The sequence below is a fragment of the Euwallacea similis genome, chromosome 5, assembly GCF_039881205.1.
Source record: "Euwallacea similis isolate ESF13 chromosome 5, ESF131.1, whole genome shotgun sequence".
Taxonomy (NCBI): domain Eukaryota; kingdom Metazoa; phylum Arthropoda; class Insecta; order Coleoptera; family Curculionidae; genus Euwallacea; species Euwallacea similis.
The window spans coordinates 4,408,589-4,430,477 of NC_089613.1; the positions used below are offsets into that span (position 1 = coordinate 4,408,589).

General features: G+C 35.5%; 4 protein-coding genes and 1 non-coding gene across 8 annotated transcripts in view; 2 read left to right on the forward strand and 3 right to left on the reverse strand.

Moving 5' to 3' along the window:
* The first annotated feature begins 302 nt into the window (after positions 1-302).
* Positions 303-3,509, forward strand: LOC136409231 (PAT complex subunit CCDC47). The gene is made up of 7 exons (XM_066390603.1): positions 303-601; positions 1,633-1,840; positions 1,898-2,109; positions 2,175-2,357; positions 2,411-2,626; positions 2,681-2,813; positions 3,133-3,509. The coding sequence occupies exons 1-7, from the start codon at positions 371-373 to the stop codon at positions 3,369-3,371; spliced, it is 1,422 nt and encodes a 473-aa protein (XP_066246700.1). The 5' UTR covers positions 303-370; the 3' UTR covers positions 3,372-3,509.
* RpL3 (ribosomal protein L3) lies at positions 3,419-7,112 on the reverse strand. The gene is made up of 7 exons (XM_066390607.1): positions 7,052-7,112; positions 6,563-6,755; positions 6,113-6,281; positions 5,387-5,522; positions 4,778-4,964; positions 4,069-4,271; positions 3,419-3,878 (listed from the first exon to the last, which is right to left on the reverse strand). The coding sequence occupies exons 1-7, from the start codon at positions 7,052-7,054 to the stop codon at positions 3,534-3,536; spliced, it is 1,236 nt and encodes a 411-aa protein (XP_066246704.1). The 5' UTR covers positions 7,055-7,112; the 3' UTR covers positions 3,419-3,533.
* Positions 7,113-12,799: 5,687 nt separating this feature from the next.
* The window catches only part of LOC136408942 (serine/arginine repetitive matrix protein 2-like), a 29,390-nt gene continuing 20,300 nt past the window's right edge, over positions 12,800-21,889 (forward strand). For 2 of the 4 annotated variants that reach the window (XM_066390167.1, XM_066390169.1), the window contains exons 1-4: positions 12,802-13,054; positions 19,973-20,053; positions 20,190-20,457; positions 20,505-21,888. In XM_066390167.1, coding sequence (XP_066246264.1) covers positions 19,994-20,053; positions 20,190-20,457; positions 20,505-21,888 — 1,712 coding nt within the window. In that variant the 5' untranslated portion in view covers positions 12,802-13,054; positions 19,973-19,993. Of the gene's footprint in view, positions 13,055-19,972; positions 20,054-20,189; positions 20,458-20,504; position 21,889 lie in introns of all 4 variants that reach the window. The other 2 variants (XM_066390170.1, XM_066390168.1) reach the window with 2 other exon arrangements.
* On the reverse strand, positions 14,428-15,954 carry LOC136409288 (uncharacterized). The gene is made up of 3 exons (XM_066390699.1): positions 15,630-15,954; positions 15,037-15,573; positions 14,428-14,978 (listed from the first exon to the last, which is right to left on the reverse strand). Exons 1-3 carry the CDS (start codon positions 15,952-15,954, stop codon positions 14,428-14,430), a joined length of 1,413 nt encoding a protein of 470 aa, XP_066246796.1.
* TRNAY-GUA (transfer RNA tyrosine (anticodon GUA)) lies at positions 17,030-17,121 on the reverse strand. Its single transcript is given in 2 exon segments — positions 17,030-17,065; positions 17,085-17,121. It is a non-coding gene; the product is annotated as a tRNA-Tyr (tRNA).

The following is a 21,889-nucleotide window of genomic DNA, read 5'->3' on the forward strand; positions in this document are numbered from 1 at the left end:
TTTTCATAAATTTTTTTCTGGCATACGCAGAATTCACAAAGAATCGGCAATATCTATGTTTTTATCCCCCTTCCGCCTTTAACAATCCAAGTTCATCTAAGTAAACTGTCAACTATAAATTATATAGTATGGATATGTGGGAAACAATGATCTAATACACCCGATGTGACAGAATGGCATTTACTGTGGTCAAAGGATAAACTTAAGTTGGCTACTATGACTTGACAGACGGTGAACTAGAATTATTGAGGTGGTATCAGTAGTGCATTAAATGATTCAGTGAAATTTTAACTAAAATTTAGAAAAAAAAACCTTGAACTAGTTACTTAATTTATGTATTCATAATCGTTAATAAAAATTTAGGGGCATCATGCGACTTTTAATCTTTTTTACGATTGTCTACTTATTCCAATTGGCACTGGGGAATATTGAAGATCAAGGAAACGAGTTTGCTGAATTCGAAGATTTTGAAGAATCAGATTCAAACTTCATTGATGTGGAAAAACCAGCTAAAGACGTCCTCAAGCACTCTCAAGAGTTTGAACCATCTCTTGGTGAAAAAGAGGAGCCTATTGTAAATGAGCAGGACAATGAGGATGAGGCAAGTGCAATTGCATAAAAAAATATGGTTTTCTTTATTTTGAGTATATTGAGATAGTTATGGTACCTTCTTATATTGCATTTATTTTTGAGAGCTTGAGCAGTAATCGTTTTATGAAATTAATTTAGAACAGGCATTTATATTTAATGAACGCTTTAAAGCTGCTTGTTCATTAAACGCATCAATGTTGTTATTTAAATTTGATAAATTCTTGCTAAATGCTAAAATTATAAAAAACATTTAAAAATTAGGGAATGGCTACCATTTTTTAGTATCTGTAATAAACCCCAGAAAAGTCATGTTTTTGAAGGCAGTGACCAAGAAGAAAATTATACGGTAAAAATTTAGAAATTTACGAAATTGGGTTTTTTAATGTTTAATTATTTAAAATCTATTTTAGAAAATTTATAATTGCAGTTATAAACCTTTCAATGAAACTGCACATTGAAAAATCAAGCAGTTTTTGATTACCTGCTAGAACAAAACTGCTTTATGGCTGGTTCGTTGATTGTAATAAAGATAGAGCAGAAAATAATTTGAGAAGTTAAGAAATAACTACTTTCCACTCTTGAATATAGAAATAGGAACAAACACTCCTCTTAAAGGATTCATTAATATACTTAGTCCAAAAACCCTAAAGTCTCATCCAGTTGTCATCTGAGACTCCTCACAAAAATGTTATTTCATTCAAACATCTCTCTTTTTACATTTTGAAATTCTTCAAGTAAAGATTGTGGGGTATTATGGGTGGAAAGGAGTAATAAAGGATTACAAGAAAAAATCTAAAAAATATTTAAAGATGGTCATTTAAAAAATTCTCAATGGTCTTTAAAATATGAAAGGAAAGTGCCTTGGATAAATTTATCTCTTACCAATTTGGCAGTTGGACATTGGATGATAAATAGCAAATAGTTTAATCAACATCTTACATTCACTTTACACTGCCTATTGCAGTTTTTTTTAATGACATTCTCTTATATTAGGGAAATTAGATTAAATATCTGAAGTAACCAAAAATTTATAATTTGTAGGCTGAAGTTGAAGTGGATTCAGAATTTGAGCACTTTCAAGATGCTGATGAGTTTGAAGGTTTTGAGGAGAAGGAAGAAAAGCCTACAGCTGAACCAAAAATAACCATTGCCAAGGTTCCAGTAAATTTTGCACTCAACTGGGACAGCTACTACTTAGAAATTTTGATGATAGTCGGTTTAATAGTTTATTTTATTAATTATATATTAGGTAAATTGTTGAATTATTCTTGGATTTGTACATTCGTCAATAAGCATTTTTTTTTAGGTAGGTCTAAGAACTCAAAAATTTCAAACACCTGGTTCAAAACTCACAAGCAGTTGTTGGAAGAAAACTTCACTTTAGTTGGAGATGATGGTAGTGGCAAAGAAGTAAATGAAGACATAACTTTAACTAAAGAGAGTGAAAACGTCTTTTTGCTGTGGTGCAGTGGCAGGACCTGCTGCGAGGGCATGCTGGTTGAATTAAGACTTATCAAAGTAATGCCTTAGTACTTCAAAATTACTCAAATAACTTTAAATATCTTATATTTTTTGTCTGGTAGAGGCATGATATAGTGGGACTCATTGCAAATCTAATCAGGCCCACAGTAGACCAAGTGCATATAACAGTGCGAATGAATAAAGAAGACATGGATAGCTTTATATTTGCAGTGGCTTCTAAGAAAACTGCCTCTCAAATGGTGAAAGATTTGCAGGATATTAGTGTTTATTGCCCGGAGAAGAAGGTAAGTAATTAAGTTTTGTACGAAATTTTTCCTCAGTGATTATGCTATTACAGCCAGGTGAAAAATTTAATATCCCTGCTAATTTCCAAGTGATGTCCGAAATAGGGGAGGCCTCTTCCACTATCTTGGATGCAAAAATTATGGCTGTGTTAAACAAGTATCCAGAGTTTATAGATTATATCCATTTTTCTGATCAGTTTTCTGGTCTGAAGCCGACTGATGATGCTAATAATTCTAATGCTGTGAATAAATTACCTGAAGTAGATAAGGTCAGATTGGAAGTATTGTTTTGCTGGAATTACTACATATTTATGATTTTTAAGGTTCTAAGATTTGGATTTAATCTTACAAGTAAAGGAGTACGGCTGGAGGAAGCCATGACAAGACTGAAACCTTTGTTGAATATGGTATTTTATTCTATAGATAAGGTTAAAAGATATCGTTTATCAAAGGAAGGTAAGTGATATTGGGCAATATTTTCTAATTTCAAAATTGTTCTCAGATTCCGTTTTCGTAATTTCTTTGGAACACCCTATTGGAAAACTGCATTCCAAGACTTAAAAAATTGTGAGTCCCCGAATTACGTTTCTAAATTTCAAAATTTCTCAGGAATATATAAATATCAAGAGTTGTTTTGAGATTTAAATTTCTTCGAAAAAGTTAGAGAAAATTTTCAATAAATTCTAGAGAATTTAAGAGTTCTATTTGATTCTGAAACAGTGTATTCTTTCATTTAGTTATTTACGTAATTGTAGTTGTTGATACGCATTTGCAGGCAAATCTAAAGCAGACAAAAATCGTCAAAGAGTTGAGGAGGCTTTCCTAAAATCTACACATCAAGCTCGCGCTGAAGCAGCTGCAGCCCGACGTGAAGAAAAGAAGCGACAAGAGAAAGATCGAATAATGGCTGAAGAAGATCCGGAAAAGCAGAGACGATGGGAAATCAAAGAGGAAAAGCGACAGGCCAAAAAAAGGGCTCCTAGAATGAAGCAGCTGAAAGTTAAAGCTTTGTAAAGCTTAAATTAGAGCGAAAAATTGAATAGTAAATGATAAAAATGATCTTCAGGTGTTTAGGTTTTTCTAATTTTAAGAAATACATTGAAAGTACTGAACACTGCGCAATAAAATGAAAAACATTTTTTTTGTATTATATATCACGACGTTTAATCAACAAGCTTAAGACGAAGCTGTGGTTGCAGCAGCAGGTGCTGCTTCTTCCTTTAGCCTGTCCTTCTTGAGCGGACCCATAAAGGCAACCTTGTCTGCCGGCGTCTGGAAACGACCGTGTCCGAACTTTGATGAAGTATCGATGAACTTCAGATTGATCTTTTCCAAGGCGATGCGGCTGGTATGGACGAGCAGAGACTTCCTTAGCGTAATGACGCGCTTTTTCGGTCCCATACAACAACCCTTGATCATGATGAAATCGTTGTTGACCTCACCATAGTGGGGGAAACCACCCATGGGAGTGATGCTCTTATCGGAAAGATCATATTCGGTGGAAGCGTTGTTCCTGATAACCTAAAAAATGCCATCAAATTGATTAAACAGGAAATAAGTCGCAAAATTAATTATATTAATGAAATTCAATATCAGTCCTATCATTCATAATCATAGTGGATTATAATCTCATAATCCTTTTGGCTCTAAATGGTTTTCATCACTTAAAATACTTAAATAAGAGAAGCAAAATAGGGCAAAAGCTTCTTACTTTTCCATCCTTGGTATGGATACCAGCTCCAATTCTGTAGATCTTCTTGTTGATTTCAGTACGATGATGATAACCTTTCTGACCAGCACGGGCCACTGTGAAAGAGACTCGGGACGGATGCCAAGCTCCAATACAGGCCACTTTTCTCAAACCTTTATGGGTCTTACGGGGGAGTTTCTTGGTGTGCCACCTGGATGTTACACCTGTAATTGAATAGAAACAAATATTCATATTATGTTCATGAGACAATTAATGTCATAGAACTGCTAAAAATGTTTGTCAGTAGGAAGGCAGCATGGATGTAACATCAACAAAAATCAGACGAGCACAACCATGTTTTTTCATCACATAAAATGTTAAGAATAATATTGAGAGATGATCGACTATACGTTTATAGTACCAATATTTGCTGACAATCGGCGTCGACACCTTTATCTTTACCTTCACTAACATATTATGTTTTTTATTTGTATCTAAATTACCAAAACAATATTGTGGTTTACAACGTAATTCAATTTTGAAGTGAATGCAATTCTCGTGAATTTTCTTATTGATTTTTTGAAAAAATCAATATCCAGGCAATTTTTTCAAGAATTCTCAAAAATCTATTAAATAAAGGCAATATTTTGCAATTTCTTGGTGCTCATAAAAATTACCCTCTGCATAAAAATCGGCCAGAAAAATTGTTTTACTGATTTTTGATACTTACCCTTATAACCTTTGCCCTTGGTAACCCCAATAACATCAATGGTCTCATCCTGACCAAAGACTTGATTGACTGGAATGGGCTTTTCCAGATGTTCCCTTGCCCATGCAACTTTGTCAGCAATGCTACCTCCATTCAATTGGATTTCCATAATGTGAGCTTTCTTCTGCCTTTGTTTCAACAGTTTCATCTGATAAATTATAGAATAATAATTAATATCCAATATATTAAAGAAACATAATGAGTAATAGAAAACAAATGAGTGAATGTAAGGAATATGGTTTTCAAAGTGTCATTGTCCAGAGACTACACAATGTTTAAGGAATATACTCCTTGCGCCTCCCGAAGGGCACCTGCTTTACGACACTATGGCGAAAGCCCCATAATATCAAAGCTTTCATTGCCAACAGCCGGAGGGTAAGCTCCTGCACTGACCGTGTCGATTTATCTTAAAATTTTCTCTATAAAATATATTGCTTCGTTACGAAAATATTTAGTTTGTTTGACAGCAATGTATTTTAAATAGGAGACATTCTACTTTAAATAATATGCTTTAATTTAAGGATAAATGGGGTAAGTGGGGGTTACAGTAGTTACATAACAATAACTAACCTGAGTGTGTGCAATCACTCGGACAACTTTGCAGTACTTGATGACTTTCTTGAAGTCGCGTTCAATAGACTTTTTGCCAAGATCGTCCGACCATTTCTTGGACGCCTTAGTGAAAGCCTTCTTTCTGCTTTTGTACCTGGTTCAAAAAGAAATAAACTCAAACCTTTGCCATTTATGTTAATTAAACATATATATAAACCCACCTTTAAAACCAGGTTCAACTGATAAAATTTGAAGATTGGAGCCGCACCTGTAAGTATAAGCATGAAGTGGCCTCATAGTTTAGAGGAGGCCAGCTCCATAGGCCATACTGCGCTCAAATCTCTAGGGGTTTTTATCCCTTCATTGAGGTATGTCAGCTCAGTAGACTTGTATTTTACAGTCCTCATGTTATCATTAGAAGACTTTGATTTAATTATTAGTAAATTTATTGATTCAAACTTTTTCATTGTATTATTTACTGGTTAACCCTTCAAGGAATTTAAGCCAATTTGATTTTTTAAGTAAGTAAATTACCTCATTAAGGCAGATTTGTTCAATCATGGGTTAAGCTGGGGTCTGCTAAATGTTAAGCAACACCCCTATACAAACATAGGAGTACACATACAGAATTTACAAACAGATCAATTATTAGAAAATAGCTGAGCATTCTCTTAATTATGCCACTTATTGTACACTTGAAGATTCAACCACAATTCTCAACTTTTAACCCAAATAGGCACTTACCAGTTCTTGTAAAACCTTCTGCGGCAATCTTCCGATAAATGCTCAGCCCAAATGGTGGCCAATGCCCTCAAACCATGAGGGGTTTCAATATAGCCCACTACACCAACAACCACCATTGGTGGAGTTTCCAAAATGGTAACTGCTTCCACAATTTCCTTTTTGTTGATTTCTATTTAATGAAAACAAAGAAACATTACATTTAAAAAATAATTCGCAAAGGTTAAAGATCAATATTGGGTCACTTATGCTTGGGCAGAAAATCATCCCAGAGCAATTAGAGAATTCTTTTAGGCCACTAATATTACAGATTTTAATTTAAAACATGAGTACTGTGCTTGGTCAAAGAGATTATCAAACTTTTCTGAAACAGTTTGCTGGTAAATTGTAATCAACAATTTTTTTTAATTCTCGAGACTCATTATACATTATCTCAGTATGAAAGGCACTTACTTGACCCTGGACGATCAGCTTCTCTCAGAACGTGGGTCATACCAGCTTTGTAGCCAATAAAAGCGGTCAAGTGAACGGGTTTGGAAGGATCATCCTTGGGGAAAGCCTTCACCTTGCCACGGTGTCTCCTGGATCTCTTCTTGGGGTAGAAACCCATGGACCCATGACGGGGCGCACTGAATTTGCGGTGAGACTGAAATCACACAAAATCAACATTATTTTACACCTGTATTGCCCATTTAAAGTTTGAATAACAGTTTTAAAGCAATCAGACCGCCCTAGAATACTATCCACATTGTGGGTTCGGTTTACAACCATAAACGAAATATATCTAAATCATCACTATATAGTTGAGATATTGAGGTTTTTGGTATTGGATGTTATAGGTGATGGTTTGAGTGGTTTTAAACTAAATAAAAGGAGTCGGATCGGTTTAATAAATAAGGATTTTTATAGGAAAAACTTGTCAAAAAAATGCTGTAAACTTACCATGTGGAAGTCCGAAACAGAAATGGAAGAGCCCGAGTGTCAATTGTCAGCAAGTAAACTTTTATGTTGTGTGAGGGCGCAGTGATGCTGAAGTGACTGTCAATTTTTGGTATCAAACTCAAGACTTGAGCATTAAATATTATTACTTAACAAAATGAAATAATTGTCCCAAATATAAATATTTAGAATTATGATGTATTTTAAAATTTTCAATAAAATGCTACTTTTGTGAATACACATACTGCATCAAATTAACAAAATTGATAAAAAAATCCGGTTTAATTTCATAATTTAGTTAAGCTCGAAAATCTCAATCGTAGGATTTTAACATACAAATAAAATATAAATAAACGTCTTCTTTTGTATACTGTTATTAACATTAAAATAAATTTATTACATCTGTTTTATAGATAGATACCTTTATGTATGTAAAAAAGAATGCGTGAGTGTTAGTAGCTCTTGCCAAAAATTACGCCTTTAAAATGATTTAGTAGATATGTTTTTGTATTGCCCTCTGATGTCTTTTAATTCTAAATTTTAGCAGGTGTTTTGTCTAATATGAAGAGAGATGTTAGCTGAATAATTTGCCTATTTAAAATTAGTTGAAATATTAATTAAGAATTTCTTTGGAAATGCTGCTTAAGACAATAAAAATATTAGAAATAAATTAATTAATATAATAATAAGAATTAATATAAAAAATTAATTTAAAATAGAAAATATGAATTTGTTTTCTACAAAAAAGAGCAACCTGTTTAAAAAAAAATTATTACTTATTGAATTCAGGAATTAATACCGATTTTTTTGTGTTTGAGGTCTCAACCATATATGCCTCTGCTTCAAGTCGAAATTAATTCGATTTGGTTATGCTTCAGAACGATAGTTTGACTGTCCACCGATACATAACAGACATTTCAGAATCCCATATAGTGTCACATGCCCAATTTATCTGTGAGGAATTTTTGTAGATGCACAATAATGCACGCCCACACGTAGCACAAGTAGTACAGAATTACTTCTAATATGTGGAAATTGAAACGTTGCCTTGACCAGTAAGAAGCCCTGATCTGAATCCCATCGAATATTTATGGGACAACATGGGTCGACAGGTTAGAGCCTTGCAGATTACTCCTAGGGACCTAAACGAGCTGTCATTGAGAAGTGCGGAAATATGGGATAAAATTAATCAAGTTAACATTGGAAACTTAATTTCAAGTATGTCAAGGAGGTGTGAAGCAGTAACCAGAGCAAGAGGGAGCAATACACGCTATTAAATATTCATTTATTTGTACAAATTAAGGATTAAAAATGATGTATTTTTTTGGTACATCGTGTATTCATTTAACAACACCTCTTATTGATTCCTTGATATTAGATTTATTGAAAATCATGGTCATATTTCGTTAGTAAACGTGACATTTTGACTCTAAGATCATAAAAAAAGAAAATGGGTAAAAATTAAAAAATGCATTAATTTTGCAGTGTATTGAATAATCATTGCTGACCTAAATTTATATATTTTACGCTAAAACCGGCAACAATGCATAATATAACACCCAATGGTGTTTAATGGATTTCCTGCCTAGTACTGTATGCTTGTCGGGGTGAAGAAAACGCAAGGTTGTCAATGCAAACTTTTAATTTGTATCTATTAACTAAGAATTTTGAGGCAATAACTTGATCGAATAAGTATGGTTACTGATGGGAAAGAGTACTAATATTGATGTCCTGTGATGCAGTAAAAACAGTACAAACTACTAACGAGAGTAAATCAGATAATTTCTATGATTTTTGAATTCTTTTCACCTAAGACAAACATGCGCTGAACAACCAAATTAATTCGCAATACACCTCTATAGATACTCTTCATCTAAATAGTCTCTTTTCAATTAAAATTGGAATCAGACCGTATCGTATCTTAAGCCACCTGTCAAGTGGGCGCCTGCTCCATGTATGGTCAGTAGATGCAGTAGTCAAGTGGGCGCTCGGTGACGTCAGGCATTGTCCGGGCACACCACATTCTGATCAAAAACGAGAAAGTTCTGAATCAGACTCACATTGCTTTGATTATCATCCATTTGATGACGGTTTGATGATTTCTAGAGTTAATTAGCAGAAAACGGGGCCAAAGACCAAGAAGAGCTAGTGCGCGTGCTCGACTTAAAAATTTGCATAAATTTTAGCGTGTAATGTTATTTAAATGTTATTGCACAATATCCTTAAACACAATCAATTTCTCGAACATTTTATACCATATTGAGAGAACCCAAATTATTACTACTCGAGTACTGATTGATTTATTAAGTTGAACTTCTCAAAGCAGAAACCCTCCTTTAAATATACATATTAGAGTGGCACGTGATTGGATGTGCTATCTCGAACTCAAGTAAGAGTTTGGTATTCTGGCCGATTACGCAGTCGCTATTTAATTCTTTTTAGCATTGACCCATACCCATATAAGTCCTTATTCGCAGTCTAGCCGCTTGGTGCACGTACCCATGGGTCTGCTGGGCGACCATGGCACGGAACCCGAGATGCATGCGTGAAATTGGGTCGAAGAAAAAAAATAAGTTGCCGTAAATGAGATGTTGAAGGATGTCGGAATTCTGGGAAGAATTTTGTCATCAGTAAGTAAACATATAATTTAAGAATGGCGATGATTTGGCATTTTGGGGGTTATATGGTCTACAGTAGAAACATCAGGAATTACAAGTGTAGGTATACAGGGTGTCCCGAATCGTGGTGACCAAACTTCGTTACCAAAACAGAGGGTGTTGGAATTTCAGATTTTAAAAAAAATTTGACTTTACAGCTCTTTCAGTTTTTGAGATATCAAGTTGAAATTTTGTACTCTACTCGTTAGAACATACACAAATGGGATTCACAATTCTTTGTCAAAATCTGCAGGGCAGTACTTTTTCGGGTGTATTTCAAAAATTTTTGGCGCACGCCATTGACCAGGTATTTAACGAAATTTGAATTCCTCGTTCGATTTCCGGATCTATCAGCGTTTTCCAGTTATTTGCAAAAGTATCGAAAAATGCCCGTGATTTTCCAGTAAGAAGTTCATATGCTTCCATTTTAATTTCCAAATATGTACCTAGATGTCTAAGTGGACACACACGCGAAGCATGTGCACTTTTTGCTCCAGAAAATCATGTATATTCCGATGAAAATATCTGGACAACAGACACGAAAATAACGCAAAAGGTCAAAAACCTTTAAAAATAGAACGCAAATTCGAATTTCGATCAATCGAAGGTCAGTGGCGTGCGATAAAAAATATCTGGCGGTTAAAGGTTCTGTCCTCCAAAAAGTACCATCATGTAGATTTTAACAATGTTTTATGAATCGTAATCATGTAGATTCGGAAGCGTAGTTTTCGTATAAAATTTCAACTGAACATCTCAAAAACTGAAGAAGGTTTTGTGAAATAAAATGTTTTGAAAAATTGAAAATTTCAACGCCCTGTATTTTGGCAACCAATGCGTCATGCTGAAATATCCCCGTTTTTCAATTGCAAAAACCTAATGTTCTGTTGGATACCCATCCAAAATATCACCTGTTATGTGTTTTTCGAGTCCAACCGATAACCAACATGCATAAATCGCTCAACTTAAAGGATGTTCTGGTTTGACCGTGAGAACCAATAGGTAGACGCGTACTCTTAACACACCATGACTCTGTCGCCACTCATTAGTTGTTATCAGTAATTTGGCTCTTCGCAGAGTCCATGTGTTAAGATTTTCATTGCAAAAACCTTTTAACGTCTGTTTCTTTCCATTTAAACTAAAATCCCAAATTCGTGGGAACCTACCCAATCCGTGTTCTGATTGGTCAATCAGAACAAAATGGGCACATACCAAATTCATTTTTCCGAGATTTATTATTTTTTTGAACGAGAAAATTAGTATTAGAGTAGAATTCGATGCGTAAAGTTAGATATAGAAATTCCTCCAGACTCCGACAACACTCTTAACTTCATAATTGAACGACCAAGTACAAATAAGTTTCATCATTTCTGCTAATTAAAGACTTTGTTGACGTTAACGGTAGTGTTTTTTCCTCATCATCATCCTGATTTTCCGTGGCGGTATCCACGTATAAAATAGTACCTGGTGTCAGAACGTTTTCCTGAAGACTCTAACAGTTCCCGCTACAAGCAGCTCCACATTTAAACTCAACAAACACCTTTTTTTACGCTCAAAAAACTTCACTTTTTAGTAAACATAGCGGTTTTTTTACTTTTTATAAAACGCCATTTTCAAGCTCCAAAAACCTCAACTTTTGCTTTAAACAGTACCCTCACATTAAATGGTTCTCGTTTGCAAATCTCACATCTTCACCCTAAACTTTCTTACTCAAACCTGTTACGTCCAAATTTCCCTTTTATGTATCCAGTTAAGAAATGCTTAATTTTCTGTAACGAGTAGGAATATAACAGAAGTTACGTAAAATAGCATTTCGAAACGAGTTTCACATATGTTTTTTTTTTCTAATGTTGCTGTATGATGAAATCTGGAGAAATTTGAACATATTCAGTATGCTTCCTGTAACTCTAGGTTGTTGTTTATGATAGTCCTATTTGTTAAGTGGGTTATGAAATAAAGATACCTGCTTTCGCTAAGTAACCGGTTATTAAAGAACTGTTATTTTCATTTTTTTCTTCTTCCTGCCTGCCAAAGTACTCGGTACGGATCACGAGACTAATCTTAGTCTCGGGTTCATGATAGAAATCTACTCTAATGATTGCTACTACGAGACCGAAGGCGAGACTACATGAGCCTCTGTCTCACTGTAGCGAAGCTACAATCATAATACATTTTTCATTAAATGATGTCAACGTGATATTGGATTATTCATGCCTGCCTCATGCACTGTTTTTAGCTGCAGGACTCTGAGGAATTAAATTTCAAATGGTGGATTTTGGGCGCCTCCAAAGAATTTTACGAAAACTGCTATGATAAAGTTGAACTTAATTACCTAAGACCGAAATAACGCATTACTGTAAGCCTGCGTATTGGCCCCACACCCGGATTCACCTAAACCAATACACAGCAAATGCAAATTTCAGCTTTATTTCATACCCACCCAACCATGCCGTTTAGAGACATCTTAATGGTATAAGTCGTCCAAATAAGCCAAAACTCATTCTAGTCTTTAACCATATTTTCATTTAAAAAGCGTTTCGTAACAGAACTATAATTGCGAAATTGAATACGAAAATAATAAATCCTTTTAAACAAATGTCGAACGTAACAGTACATTTTAGGGCCGTGCCAATCAACAAGTTTTTTTTGCGACTTTTTCTGCTTGAATAATCCAATAAGCTCATGTCTGTTTTGGGAGGCAAATGTGCGCAATGGGAACGAAAGTTGAGCCTGCAAAACTTGGGACCATCTGCGCCGACCAAACGGAAAGAAAAGACGTTCTTCAGGCACTTCCTTCTGGCCTAATAAAATGGTACCATGAAGGTTGCACTGGCGCATAACGCTGCTGTCACATAACTACCAACGATTAAATCTTAACACTCCGCTATACCAGAATTCGTCATGTTTCTCGATGGAATCGGCGGAGGCCTCATAAATCCAGAAGTCCACCCACACGATCTTCGGCTACCCTGAGTGCGTCTAAATATAACAGTGTGACATAGCCGGAGCGCCCGGCCATGAAGGTGTTAATAATCGGTCCATATGGGATGCTGATGGTCACCCACCATGGACGGACCACGATCAGGCGGCACCGCGGTACCGCTTCAGTCGACCACCGGCTTGCGATTAAACGAGATTCCCATGAGAAGCCGATAAAGAGCGTACCTCTAACATTTTTTTATGTTTATTATTTGTACAGTCATTAACGAACGAGACTGGAGTTGTTAATTTTGTTTGGAACTTTGTTTTGCTTAGTGGACAGTGGCCATTAATTTTCTGTTTTTAAACCGGGATTGACACAGTAATAAATGCACCTTTAAGCAGTAGATTTATTACCAGGTAGTTAGATTAGGTAAGTACTACTTTTACAAATTTCTGGAAAAAATTCCCTTAAGCCGCCTGAAGAGATGTCTTGGGGAATTCCCTCAGAGGCCGATATCTCTAGAAGCCGAAGCCGTCCTCAGCTTCAATATTTCAAGCTCACTTGAATTTTTGTTTTGTTTTTGGAGAATGGCCATACAAGGAATCCAAAGAGGAAGTTTCCAAGATCTTTTCCTCCAGCGTTTACAAGACACCGCAAACTGGTACCCACTTATTCCCTGATTAATGTGTAAACTTTGATAATTTGACAAACCTACACGCGACAATATTTATTACAGCTATTTGCCATTTAATAAGATTATTAAGTTACTTTTGAGTCTAAAATTAACATGTTATAATATAATATATGCAACAATTTACGGTTTAACTGTAGTTCTGAGCGAAAAAGGCCAGACAGTGGTCTAGTTGCTGCAATTACTATCCAAACGTAATGAAAAACGCGGCAGGTGGTATAGACTTAATTCATTATGCATTTTGCCATTAGGTAAGTTCTGTTTTATCGAAACAGGCTTAAGAAAATTCCCTGAAAATGCGCAAAATTAATTCGAAATAGATTTTCTCAATTCCCAGCTATTAAGAAAAGCTGCAGGCTGATGTCGCAACACTGCTCATTCGAAGTTGTCACAAGGGATGGAGGGTTACCTGTGGTTTTATCATTAAACGGCCTGAATGCAGAAGTACCACGTTGCCAGCTTCATTCAAAATTATTGATGATTGAAGATTTGAGATGTTTTAGGAAATTTAGATTTTTCCCGAAAAAGGATTTGTAAGCATACCGGGAAATGGTTCATTTGAATGAATGCACCGACGTGATGAGAGTAATTCGATGATATTTGGTATCATTTTGAACTGCAGGGAAAATTTGGCGAATGCCCAGAGTGATTCTCGTAGTTCTTTCCTTAGGAAATTTTAGATTTCAGGAAATCCTAATGTTTTTAGGTGTAAAGACGCGCTTAAATACCGTAAGTCGGTTATGCGTGCATTTGTATATTTTTAAAGGCAACACCTCGTATATTAACACCCCTTCCTCGCCTATTCTAAGAATATTTCGTGCTCATATCCCTTTTCCAGATTTTCGATGGTTTTCATTTTAAAATATGGCACTTTAACTTAATTCTTTTAAGAGACGAATCTCTAATTAATTTGAGATAGAGCCATGAAATTTTCCCATACTAGTTAGGTATTTTGCTTCCGTTTCCGACACTCTGAGAAAACACTATATCACTAAGTCCTAGTTCTGCTCCATCAGAGCAGTTTTAGCAAAAATTCCCTAAAAGCGTCAAACAATAATTTAAACTCAAGTTTCGATAATTTATTTGAAATTTATATCTTTAATAAGTTTTTTTAACTTTCATCCAAATCAAACTCGTCTTCGGATGAATTGAACTTCTTCGAGTTTGACTTGGTATATTTGGTTTCAATGTTTCTATTGCCAGTCATAGGAGTGAGGGACATATAAACGGCCGTAGACATTCTCTTGATGCATTCCATAATCTGATTCCCGTAATACATCAACTTCTTCAGCTCCGCTTTCTCGTCATAGTTGGCAGTCTTCCTGTGCACTTGAATATTGTACATGTACTCAATAGATTGCCCTCTTTCCAATTTTATGAAATCTATTAAATGGCCGTATTTCATGCCTTGGATATCAAAGAGACTGCCACATTGGAAGTTCCGTCCTATGATGGAAGATACACCCTTTTTGGCGACCTCCTTAAGATTGATGGTATCTTCGGTGCAGCCTGTACAAAAGCCGAACGGGTAACATATGGATTCCCCATCTTCTCTTAGGGAAATCACGAGTTTGATTGCAAATAAGTAATTGATTGCTCTTATTAGAGCGTGAGTCTCGGGGGAGGTTTTGATGTAGTTTTCTTTCCAGATTTTTATTTTTTCTGGAATGAAATTTGGCGTTAACCCATTAATAATTATGAAATTTAATGTTTTCTTCACCTAGAAATACACTTGTTTTCGTGTTCTTCATATCATTCAAGCCAAGAATTACAGGGAAGTTCATGCTCAAATCCATATGAACATGCGGAGCTTCGTTCTGTTTCTCGCGCTTTTCGTTTCCTCCACAATTTCTTTTAGCTTTTAGGTTTGCATGATTAAGATTGTCGTGCAGCTTTGCAGACTCAGCACTCCTGCTCTTCTCCTCATTTTCTGTCTTCTTACTATCAGACTTGGTACCATCATCGTTATTCTTTTTGTTGAAAGCACAAAGATCCTTTTCGCTACTTTCTTTTAGACCGGCTTCAGCTTTGCTCCTCACGAACTGGTCATAAGCGTCAGGATTTCCACAAGGGGCGATGAAGTAATCCATAATTTTAATGTAGGACTGATTTTTGCACAAATAGTCGATCATATAAATTGCATTTGAGACTGCGAATGTATCTTCGCCTTTCAGCCCAGCTTCGATGAAAGTGGCAAATTTTGTATGGGTTGATGAGGCCTCACCTGTGGTTATTAGTACCAGATAAATGGATCTGCCTAAAATGTTGATATCTAGGTATTTAAAATATTACAATTTCGTATTAATTTTCTACCTTGAGCTGATTGGCCTATGGTCATTATGTCTATGGTTTCAGGATACTCCGTCTTAATTTTGATCAGAAAATCTTCAATTTGGGAATAATTCAGAAAATGGTCGTGAAATTCTTCGTACTTCCTGCAGTAGAATCGGGAACGTTTAACAGTTTCTTCACTTTGAGTGTCATTCTTCTGTTCAGGTCTGTTGGTCGGATTTTTCTCTATCGAGTCCGGTTGTTTTGTCGAGGTTTGCTTTCTTTGTTTCTTACATTTTTGCCCGCGTTTGCTTTTTCTGGATCTTGATGCACAGTTTTTTCCTTTATTTCGTTTATTCAGGGACATTGCTTTGAATTTTGTCTTGCCAATTGAAACGTCAATGGTACATGTTCATTCAACCTAGCGCAGTGATGCGTAATGAAGTACCTTAAGGTTTTGCTAGTTTAATGGCCATTATTAAACTACCGTTCTTTGGATGTTCGATAAATTAATCATTCTGAATCATTATATTAATTGAAGATTGAATGAGGGCCCTTATCTATGTCCAATATTTAAAAAACTGTAAGGAGAATGCCACAAAGTACATTATTTTATTTTGCTCTGCGTATATTGCACGTCCACACACTAAAAGGATCTTGTCCTCTTTGGAAATTTGCTATCTTATCAGGTGTCCATCCCAATGTACCAAAACATCGATCCGATATTTCAAAATTCCACCACAGTAAGGACCTTACTATTATCTATGTTCAAAACTTTGTCGCCTCGCGTTCTTACTAAGTAATGTTTATATTGCATTTCTATTGTCTGCTCTATTTCTATTAATTGTAATAATTTTTCATTATCAGAACGGATTTTTTTTGTTGACTATAAAGCCAAGAAATAATAGAATAACAATAATTAAGTATCATTAAAGTATTATTGTGGTGGAGGTGAAAGTACCTATAGCCAATCAGAGTCGGATTTAATTCACCACCTCTTTAATCATACTTTTCTATTCTTTATTGATATAATTTTGCTTCAAATGTTATGCCAATAAAGTCAAGAACAGAAACGTCGTAAAAATATACAAGGGCAAAAAAATTAATTATAAACTGTTATTTGTACGCACAATAGAATATAATAACTACATATTATGTTATACAATATAATGTGTTTAGAAGTCCACATAAAAGTCATATTTTAAAACGGGAGTTAAACTACTCCATTATTAATTTATACGATTGTGATTTATAATTTATTATTTTTGCATCATCTTTATTTGCATTCTGAAATTTCGCATATCAAAAAATTTACATGCCAATAATTCGTTCATCTGAGTTCATATTACCTAGTCTTAATTATAAAGTTAAATCATGAAAATTGATTTAATAAGTAAATTTTTTAATATAAGAAAAAAAATATTTGTAAAATTAAAAAAGATTCCTTCGAGCCGGATTTGAACCAGCGACCTATGGATGTCTACAAATCGTATTCCGCTACAGTCCACCGCTCTACCAACTGAGCTATCGAAGGTTGATGTCTTGTTTGGCAAAACCGCTTATTCTTCCACACGTAATGTTTTTGCGTTTCTGTAGGGATTCAAGTGGTTTTAAGTCTGTTTTTTTATAAATTCTAATTTTATTTAAAAGTATATTAATACTAATGAATAAGCAAGACACGATCATGAAAAATTAAATTTTCCAAAAAACAGTGAATTTTTGTTCATTTTTTTCCCATAAAATATAAATAATTCCTGTGACCTAAACTTATAGGTAGTAAACTTTACCACCCACCGATTTGCCATTAAATAATGAATGACCCAACGCCTTCATCATTACTTTAATCTGCAGTACAAATTTGCATTTAAGTGACCGCAATGATTAATTATTGCGAATCTTCTTGATGAACGAAATCAATCAATCATATCGCTTCTATATTCGTTGAAAACAAATCGGATGGCGAACTTGCACCGTTTTAAATTGAATGAAAGATTTATTTTCTGGGAAAAATTCACGCCCAGCATCTCTTTAACATAAAACTCCTTATTTAAATTTTGCTTTGTCTGATGAAAACTTTGTCGGTTCTTAAAATTTTTTGCCATCGCCTATCAGTACCACGCTCTCAGCCCGTTGAAAGGTGAGCGTCTCCATATTCGTCTTATTTTCCACCTGATCGGAACTTGTTTTATAGTACACCCACAGGATCTGAGTCAGAGATAGGTCGAAGGAACACAGTAGGTATTCATTCAAGTAGCTGGCAAACAACGTTAAACGTTCAATAAAGGCCGTCAAAAAACAGAAATAACTGCCTAATTAATCTCGCATGTTACCCATGGGCATAACCCAATTTGCCCAAAAATGGAAGCCGCTTGTTATCTCTTATACGGAGTGAAGTTAACACTGATCTCAAAATTATGCAACTATTCAATGTTACCCTGTACATAAATTGCGTTATTGGAATTCACAGAATACTAAACGATCAGTGACGATTTTTTTCTTGTCGGGTGAAAGTCAATTTGACCCATTGGCTTTCTGAGGGATGTTGATATAATATGCCCAAAAAGGGTTTGAAGGTTTATGTAACTGCAGTTTCTACGAGGAATAGTTACTTTAGCGGCGCACTGCAGGATGCTTCAGATCCAAGTTTTCACGTCGTTTCGCTCCTAATTTGAATTATCAGTAATGCTAGATAGTTCAGTAAGCTAAAATCCAAATACATAATATGTATGCTAATATCTTATTTCCATACATGACAAATCCTTAAAAATAGGAGAATGGCTAATGCAATTACGGGTTATCTTCAATCTCTTTTCTTGCATAACAAAGTTAATTCATTCGGTTTGGTTAGCATTAACAATGGATGCATCGGCATTTGTTAACCACATAGAACTTACTGGACACTTTCGAAGTTTCCTGAAAGGTTCTTATCTGAGTTAATTGCGATATGCACTTTATTGGGCATATCCTCTCCCGTATCTCGTCATTTCTGTTTCTGATTCTTGAAAGAATTTGAGGAGTCATGAGCGAGCATTTGGATAGAGGAAGAAACCGGAGAGTGGGTTAATAGAACAATCAGAAAACAGACGATAGGAACGACGTAATCTAGAAGAAGCCAGATAGTTAGACCATAAATAAAAATAGTTCAAACGGGCATATAAATGAAACGGAAAAAATAAAGCGCGTTGACAGAGACAAAAAAATAATAACTAAAGAAGGAGAATAGACAATTGAAAATAGGTAGGTACTTTTACAGTGAAAAAATTAAAGAATAAATTAAAAAAATATATCTTCTCCATTTGGACAAATTTATGCTTTACGAAGACTGAGCAATGACTGATGAAATTTGAAGCGACGGTACAGCACAACATCTCTTTGAACTAAATGGTAGGCAAAATCGAAAATTTTCACATTTTGTATGTAGCTGATCCAAACTTTAACGAAGCCCCCAGCAATGAGAGTAAAAGAAGGTTAAGGTTATTATGGCGACAAGACATATAAAACACTTTATATTACGATGTTTTACAGCAACCATATTTGGAGAATAGCCATGACTGGGCTTTTTCATATTGGAAACTTGTTTGCATTTTAATTAGCACCTTTATTTAATAGAAAATCGTGATATTATTAACACTCAAAGAGGAATTTGAGAATTCGATTGTACCATTTTGTCCAGTTTCCACTACTGCGATTGCATAAATATATCATACTGGAAATAATATATATAAATATTTGTTATTTACTTTGGACGAGATTACATGAAGCTACAGTCTATCCTCTGGCATATTTAATCTTCACATCCTACGTCCTTTGAGTAGGAGCTGAGATAAATATCATTAAACGCTTATAAATATACCGCATGCACATTAGGTTCAACACTTAAAAGGAAAATAATAGAGTCTGCGAAAATAAATGGGTACAAATGTCGTTTTAATAAATCAAACCATTAGTGACATCATGAAACACAAACGTTTAAACCTATATTTACTTAGTTACATAGTTTTCAACGTGGGTGTAAACAACAATAGATTATATTTAATGGGAACTGCCATGGTTTGAGAATTGGTTGATTCCTAGTAAACATTGCAAGAATGATGGATTTAAACATTTTTTTTGACAAGGCTGAAGATCGGACAATGACTCACATTAATGAAATTAGCATCTCAGGCAAATAAAATTTAAACTATCAATAATAGTTATTGGTCGTGTGCCAGTCTTAAAAGGAAATTTGTTAATATTTGCATTCACCAAAATATCAAGAAATGGTGTAGGAATATTTTTAAATTATTTAATATTGTTTTAATATGAAAGCTACGTTTAACAAAAATTTAAATAAAAGAAAGGTATTGAAATATTTACTTAAATTACTTAGATAATTTTTCTTTCAGGCTCTGTTGTAGAGTTAGGCCATGTCGGCCGAAACTGTGGACGTTGCAAGAATCCAGGATGAGGATGTTTTACGACGCATGGTGAGAAATTAAACACTTTTGATAATTTATTCGATACAATTCATAAACTATTTCGTTCGAGTTACAAAACTCTCTGAAAACTAATTAACTTTGATTTCTTTCACATTTTGCTTCTTTCAATCAAAACTAATTTCAGTGGCAAGAAACCGAGGATTTTGGCCGGAAAAAGGAAATACGATCACATATGTACAAGCTAAGAGAAGCACGCTTGAAAGACTTCTACACCTCCTCTGACGTGAATACTGAAGTCCACAAATCCACCATGTCCTCTAGCCATAACGTATCTAAAACGAACGTGTCAACCAGCCATGCCGACTCGCTTGGAGACCAAAGCTATGTTACTCTGAAAAGCAAGGAAGTGAGAGATTCAGAAAGCCCTACGAGAGATACATATAAGTCTATAGGTAGGTACAACACTTATTATTTTCCCTTCATAACTCGTTTACTTTAGCCAAGCATCAAGACAAAGGATGGAATGTGCAAACCTCCCATGAGAAGAGCCAGGATGGCAAAACTCACACTTCGACTCACTTAGCTACAACATCCGGGAGTCAGCAAATCGATGGAGGAAGCGTGAATTATGCGGCAAAAGTTCAGGAAAAATCCTCAGTTTTCCAAGACGGGGATGACAAAAGCTTTACCAGAACCGCAGGCACTTGTTCTTCTTCTATAGTGCACCAAGAAGCTTCTGGAGGAGATGAACATTCCAAATACCGCTCCACCAGCAGCAAAACTTCCTCATCTTCCCAGTACATCTCAGAAAGCAAAACTGAGGAAATCCAACCCACCGTAATTATAACCAGAGACGTGCCATACACTATCAACGAGAATAATGCTAAATCAGTAACTGAGAAAACTTACACTACTAATGCCCCTAAAGACATCAAAGCCCACCCTAATTACATTGAAGGGAAAACCAAGGTAACACAGGAAACTAAGACTTTAGCGGACGGGACTGTGGTGACAACAACTCGATATGAGACTAAGGATGGGAATTCAACTCAAACAGCTACTCACAAGAAGTATTCTAACGTGGCATCGTCACATTCTAACGTTTCCAGCAAAAGTGACATACATGAAAGCAGGCACGTTGCGAGCGAGTCTCAGAATCTTAGAAGAAGTGATCAAAGAGCAGTTGAATATGTGGTGGAACCTTCTACCAGGAGTCAGCAGCAGTCAAAGAGTGAGAGCATTCATACATCGAGAGTGTTGAAAGACAGTAGAAACGACTCCACAACTGTTGTAAATGATGGGAATGTGCCTTATGAGGTAACTACTAGAACTGCCACCACTAAAACTATTGTCTCTGAGGCTCCTCAGACAGTTAAATATGTGGAAATACCAGTAGATCAATCTCTGACCTCAAAAACAACTACTATTATAAATAAAGTTCCTCAGACGCATTACACCACAGCTACACACCATATTAGCACTGACTCAAAGCAAAGAACCAATGACCAATTCATAAGCACTGAACGTCAGCACGAAGAAGATACTCGTAATGCCCCTAAGAGGCCAGAGCCTAGTTACACGGCCCCTAAAATTCAGCCGACACAAGAACCGCAAGTGCAACCCCAGAAGAGACAGCCCATTAAACCGGGGAAGTCTGAACTTGACGAGAAGACTACGCCCACAGAAGGCCAATATTCTACTACCTACCGCAATGATTTTACAAATAAAAAAATATCAGTTGAAGTTAGTGCCACTCATGATGCCTTTGCTAGATCCTTGAGATCCATAACTCCTGAGAGGATTTCTAGGAATCATCCCAGGACCAACAGTAACCAGTCGTTGAGGAGTACTGGTAGTCCCGAGAAGATGAGGTACCCGTCCAGG

Excerpts from the sequence above, each read along its gene's own strand:
- LOC136409231 (XM_066390603.1), top strand. The coding sequence starts at position 371 with ATGCGACTTTTAATCTTTTTTACGATTGTCTACTTATTCCAATTGGCA. Across the intron at positions 602-1,632 it reads AGCAGGACAATGAGGATGAG|GCTGAAGTTGAAGTGGATTC; the intron begins GCAAGTGCAATT and ends TATAATTTGTAG. Across the intron at positions 1,841-1,897 it reads TTTTATTAATTATATATTAG|GTAGGTCTAAGAACTCAAAA; the intron begins GTAAATTGTTGA and ends ATTTTTTTTTAG.
- RpL3 (XM_066390607.1), bottom strand. Across the intron at positions 4,965-5,386 it reads GAGTGATTGCACACACTCAG|ATGAAACTGTTGAAACAAAG; the intron begins GTTAGTTATTGT and ends ATAATTTATCAG. Across the intron at positions 3,879-4,068 it reads TCCATACCAAGGATGGAAAA|GTTATCAGGAACAACGCTTC; the intron begins GTAAGAAGCTTT and ends GGCATTTTTTAG.
- LOC136409288 (XM_066390699.1), bottom strand. The coding sequence starts at position 15,954 with ATGTCCCTGAATAAACGAAATAAAGGAAAAAACTGTGCATCAAGATCC. Across the intron at positions 15,574-15,629 it reads CATAGGCCAATCAGCTCAAG|GCAGATCCATTTATCTGGTA; the intron begins GTAGAAAATTAA and ends TCAACATTTTAG. Across the intron at positions 14,979-15,036 it reads GAAAACAAGTGTATTTCTAG|AAAAAATAAAAATCTGGAAA; the intron begins GTGAAGAAAACA and ends ATTTCATTCCAG.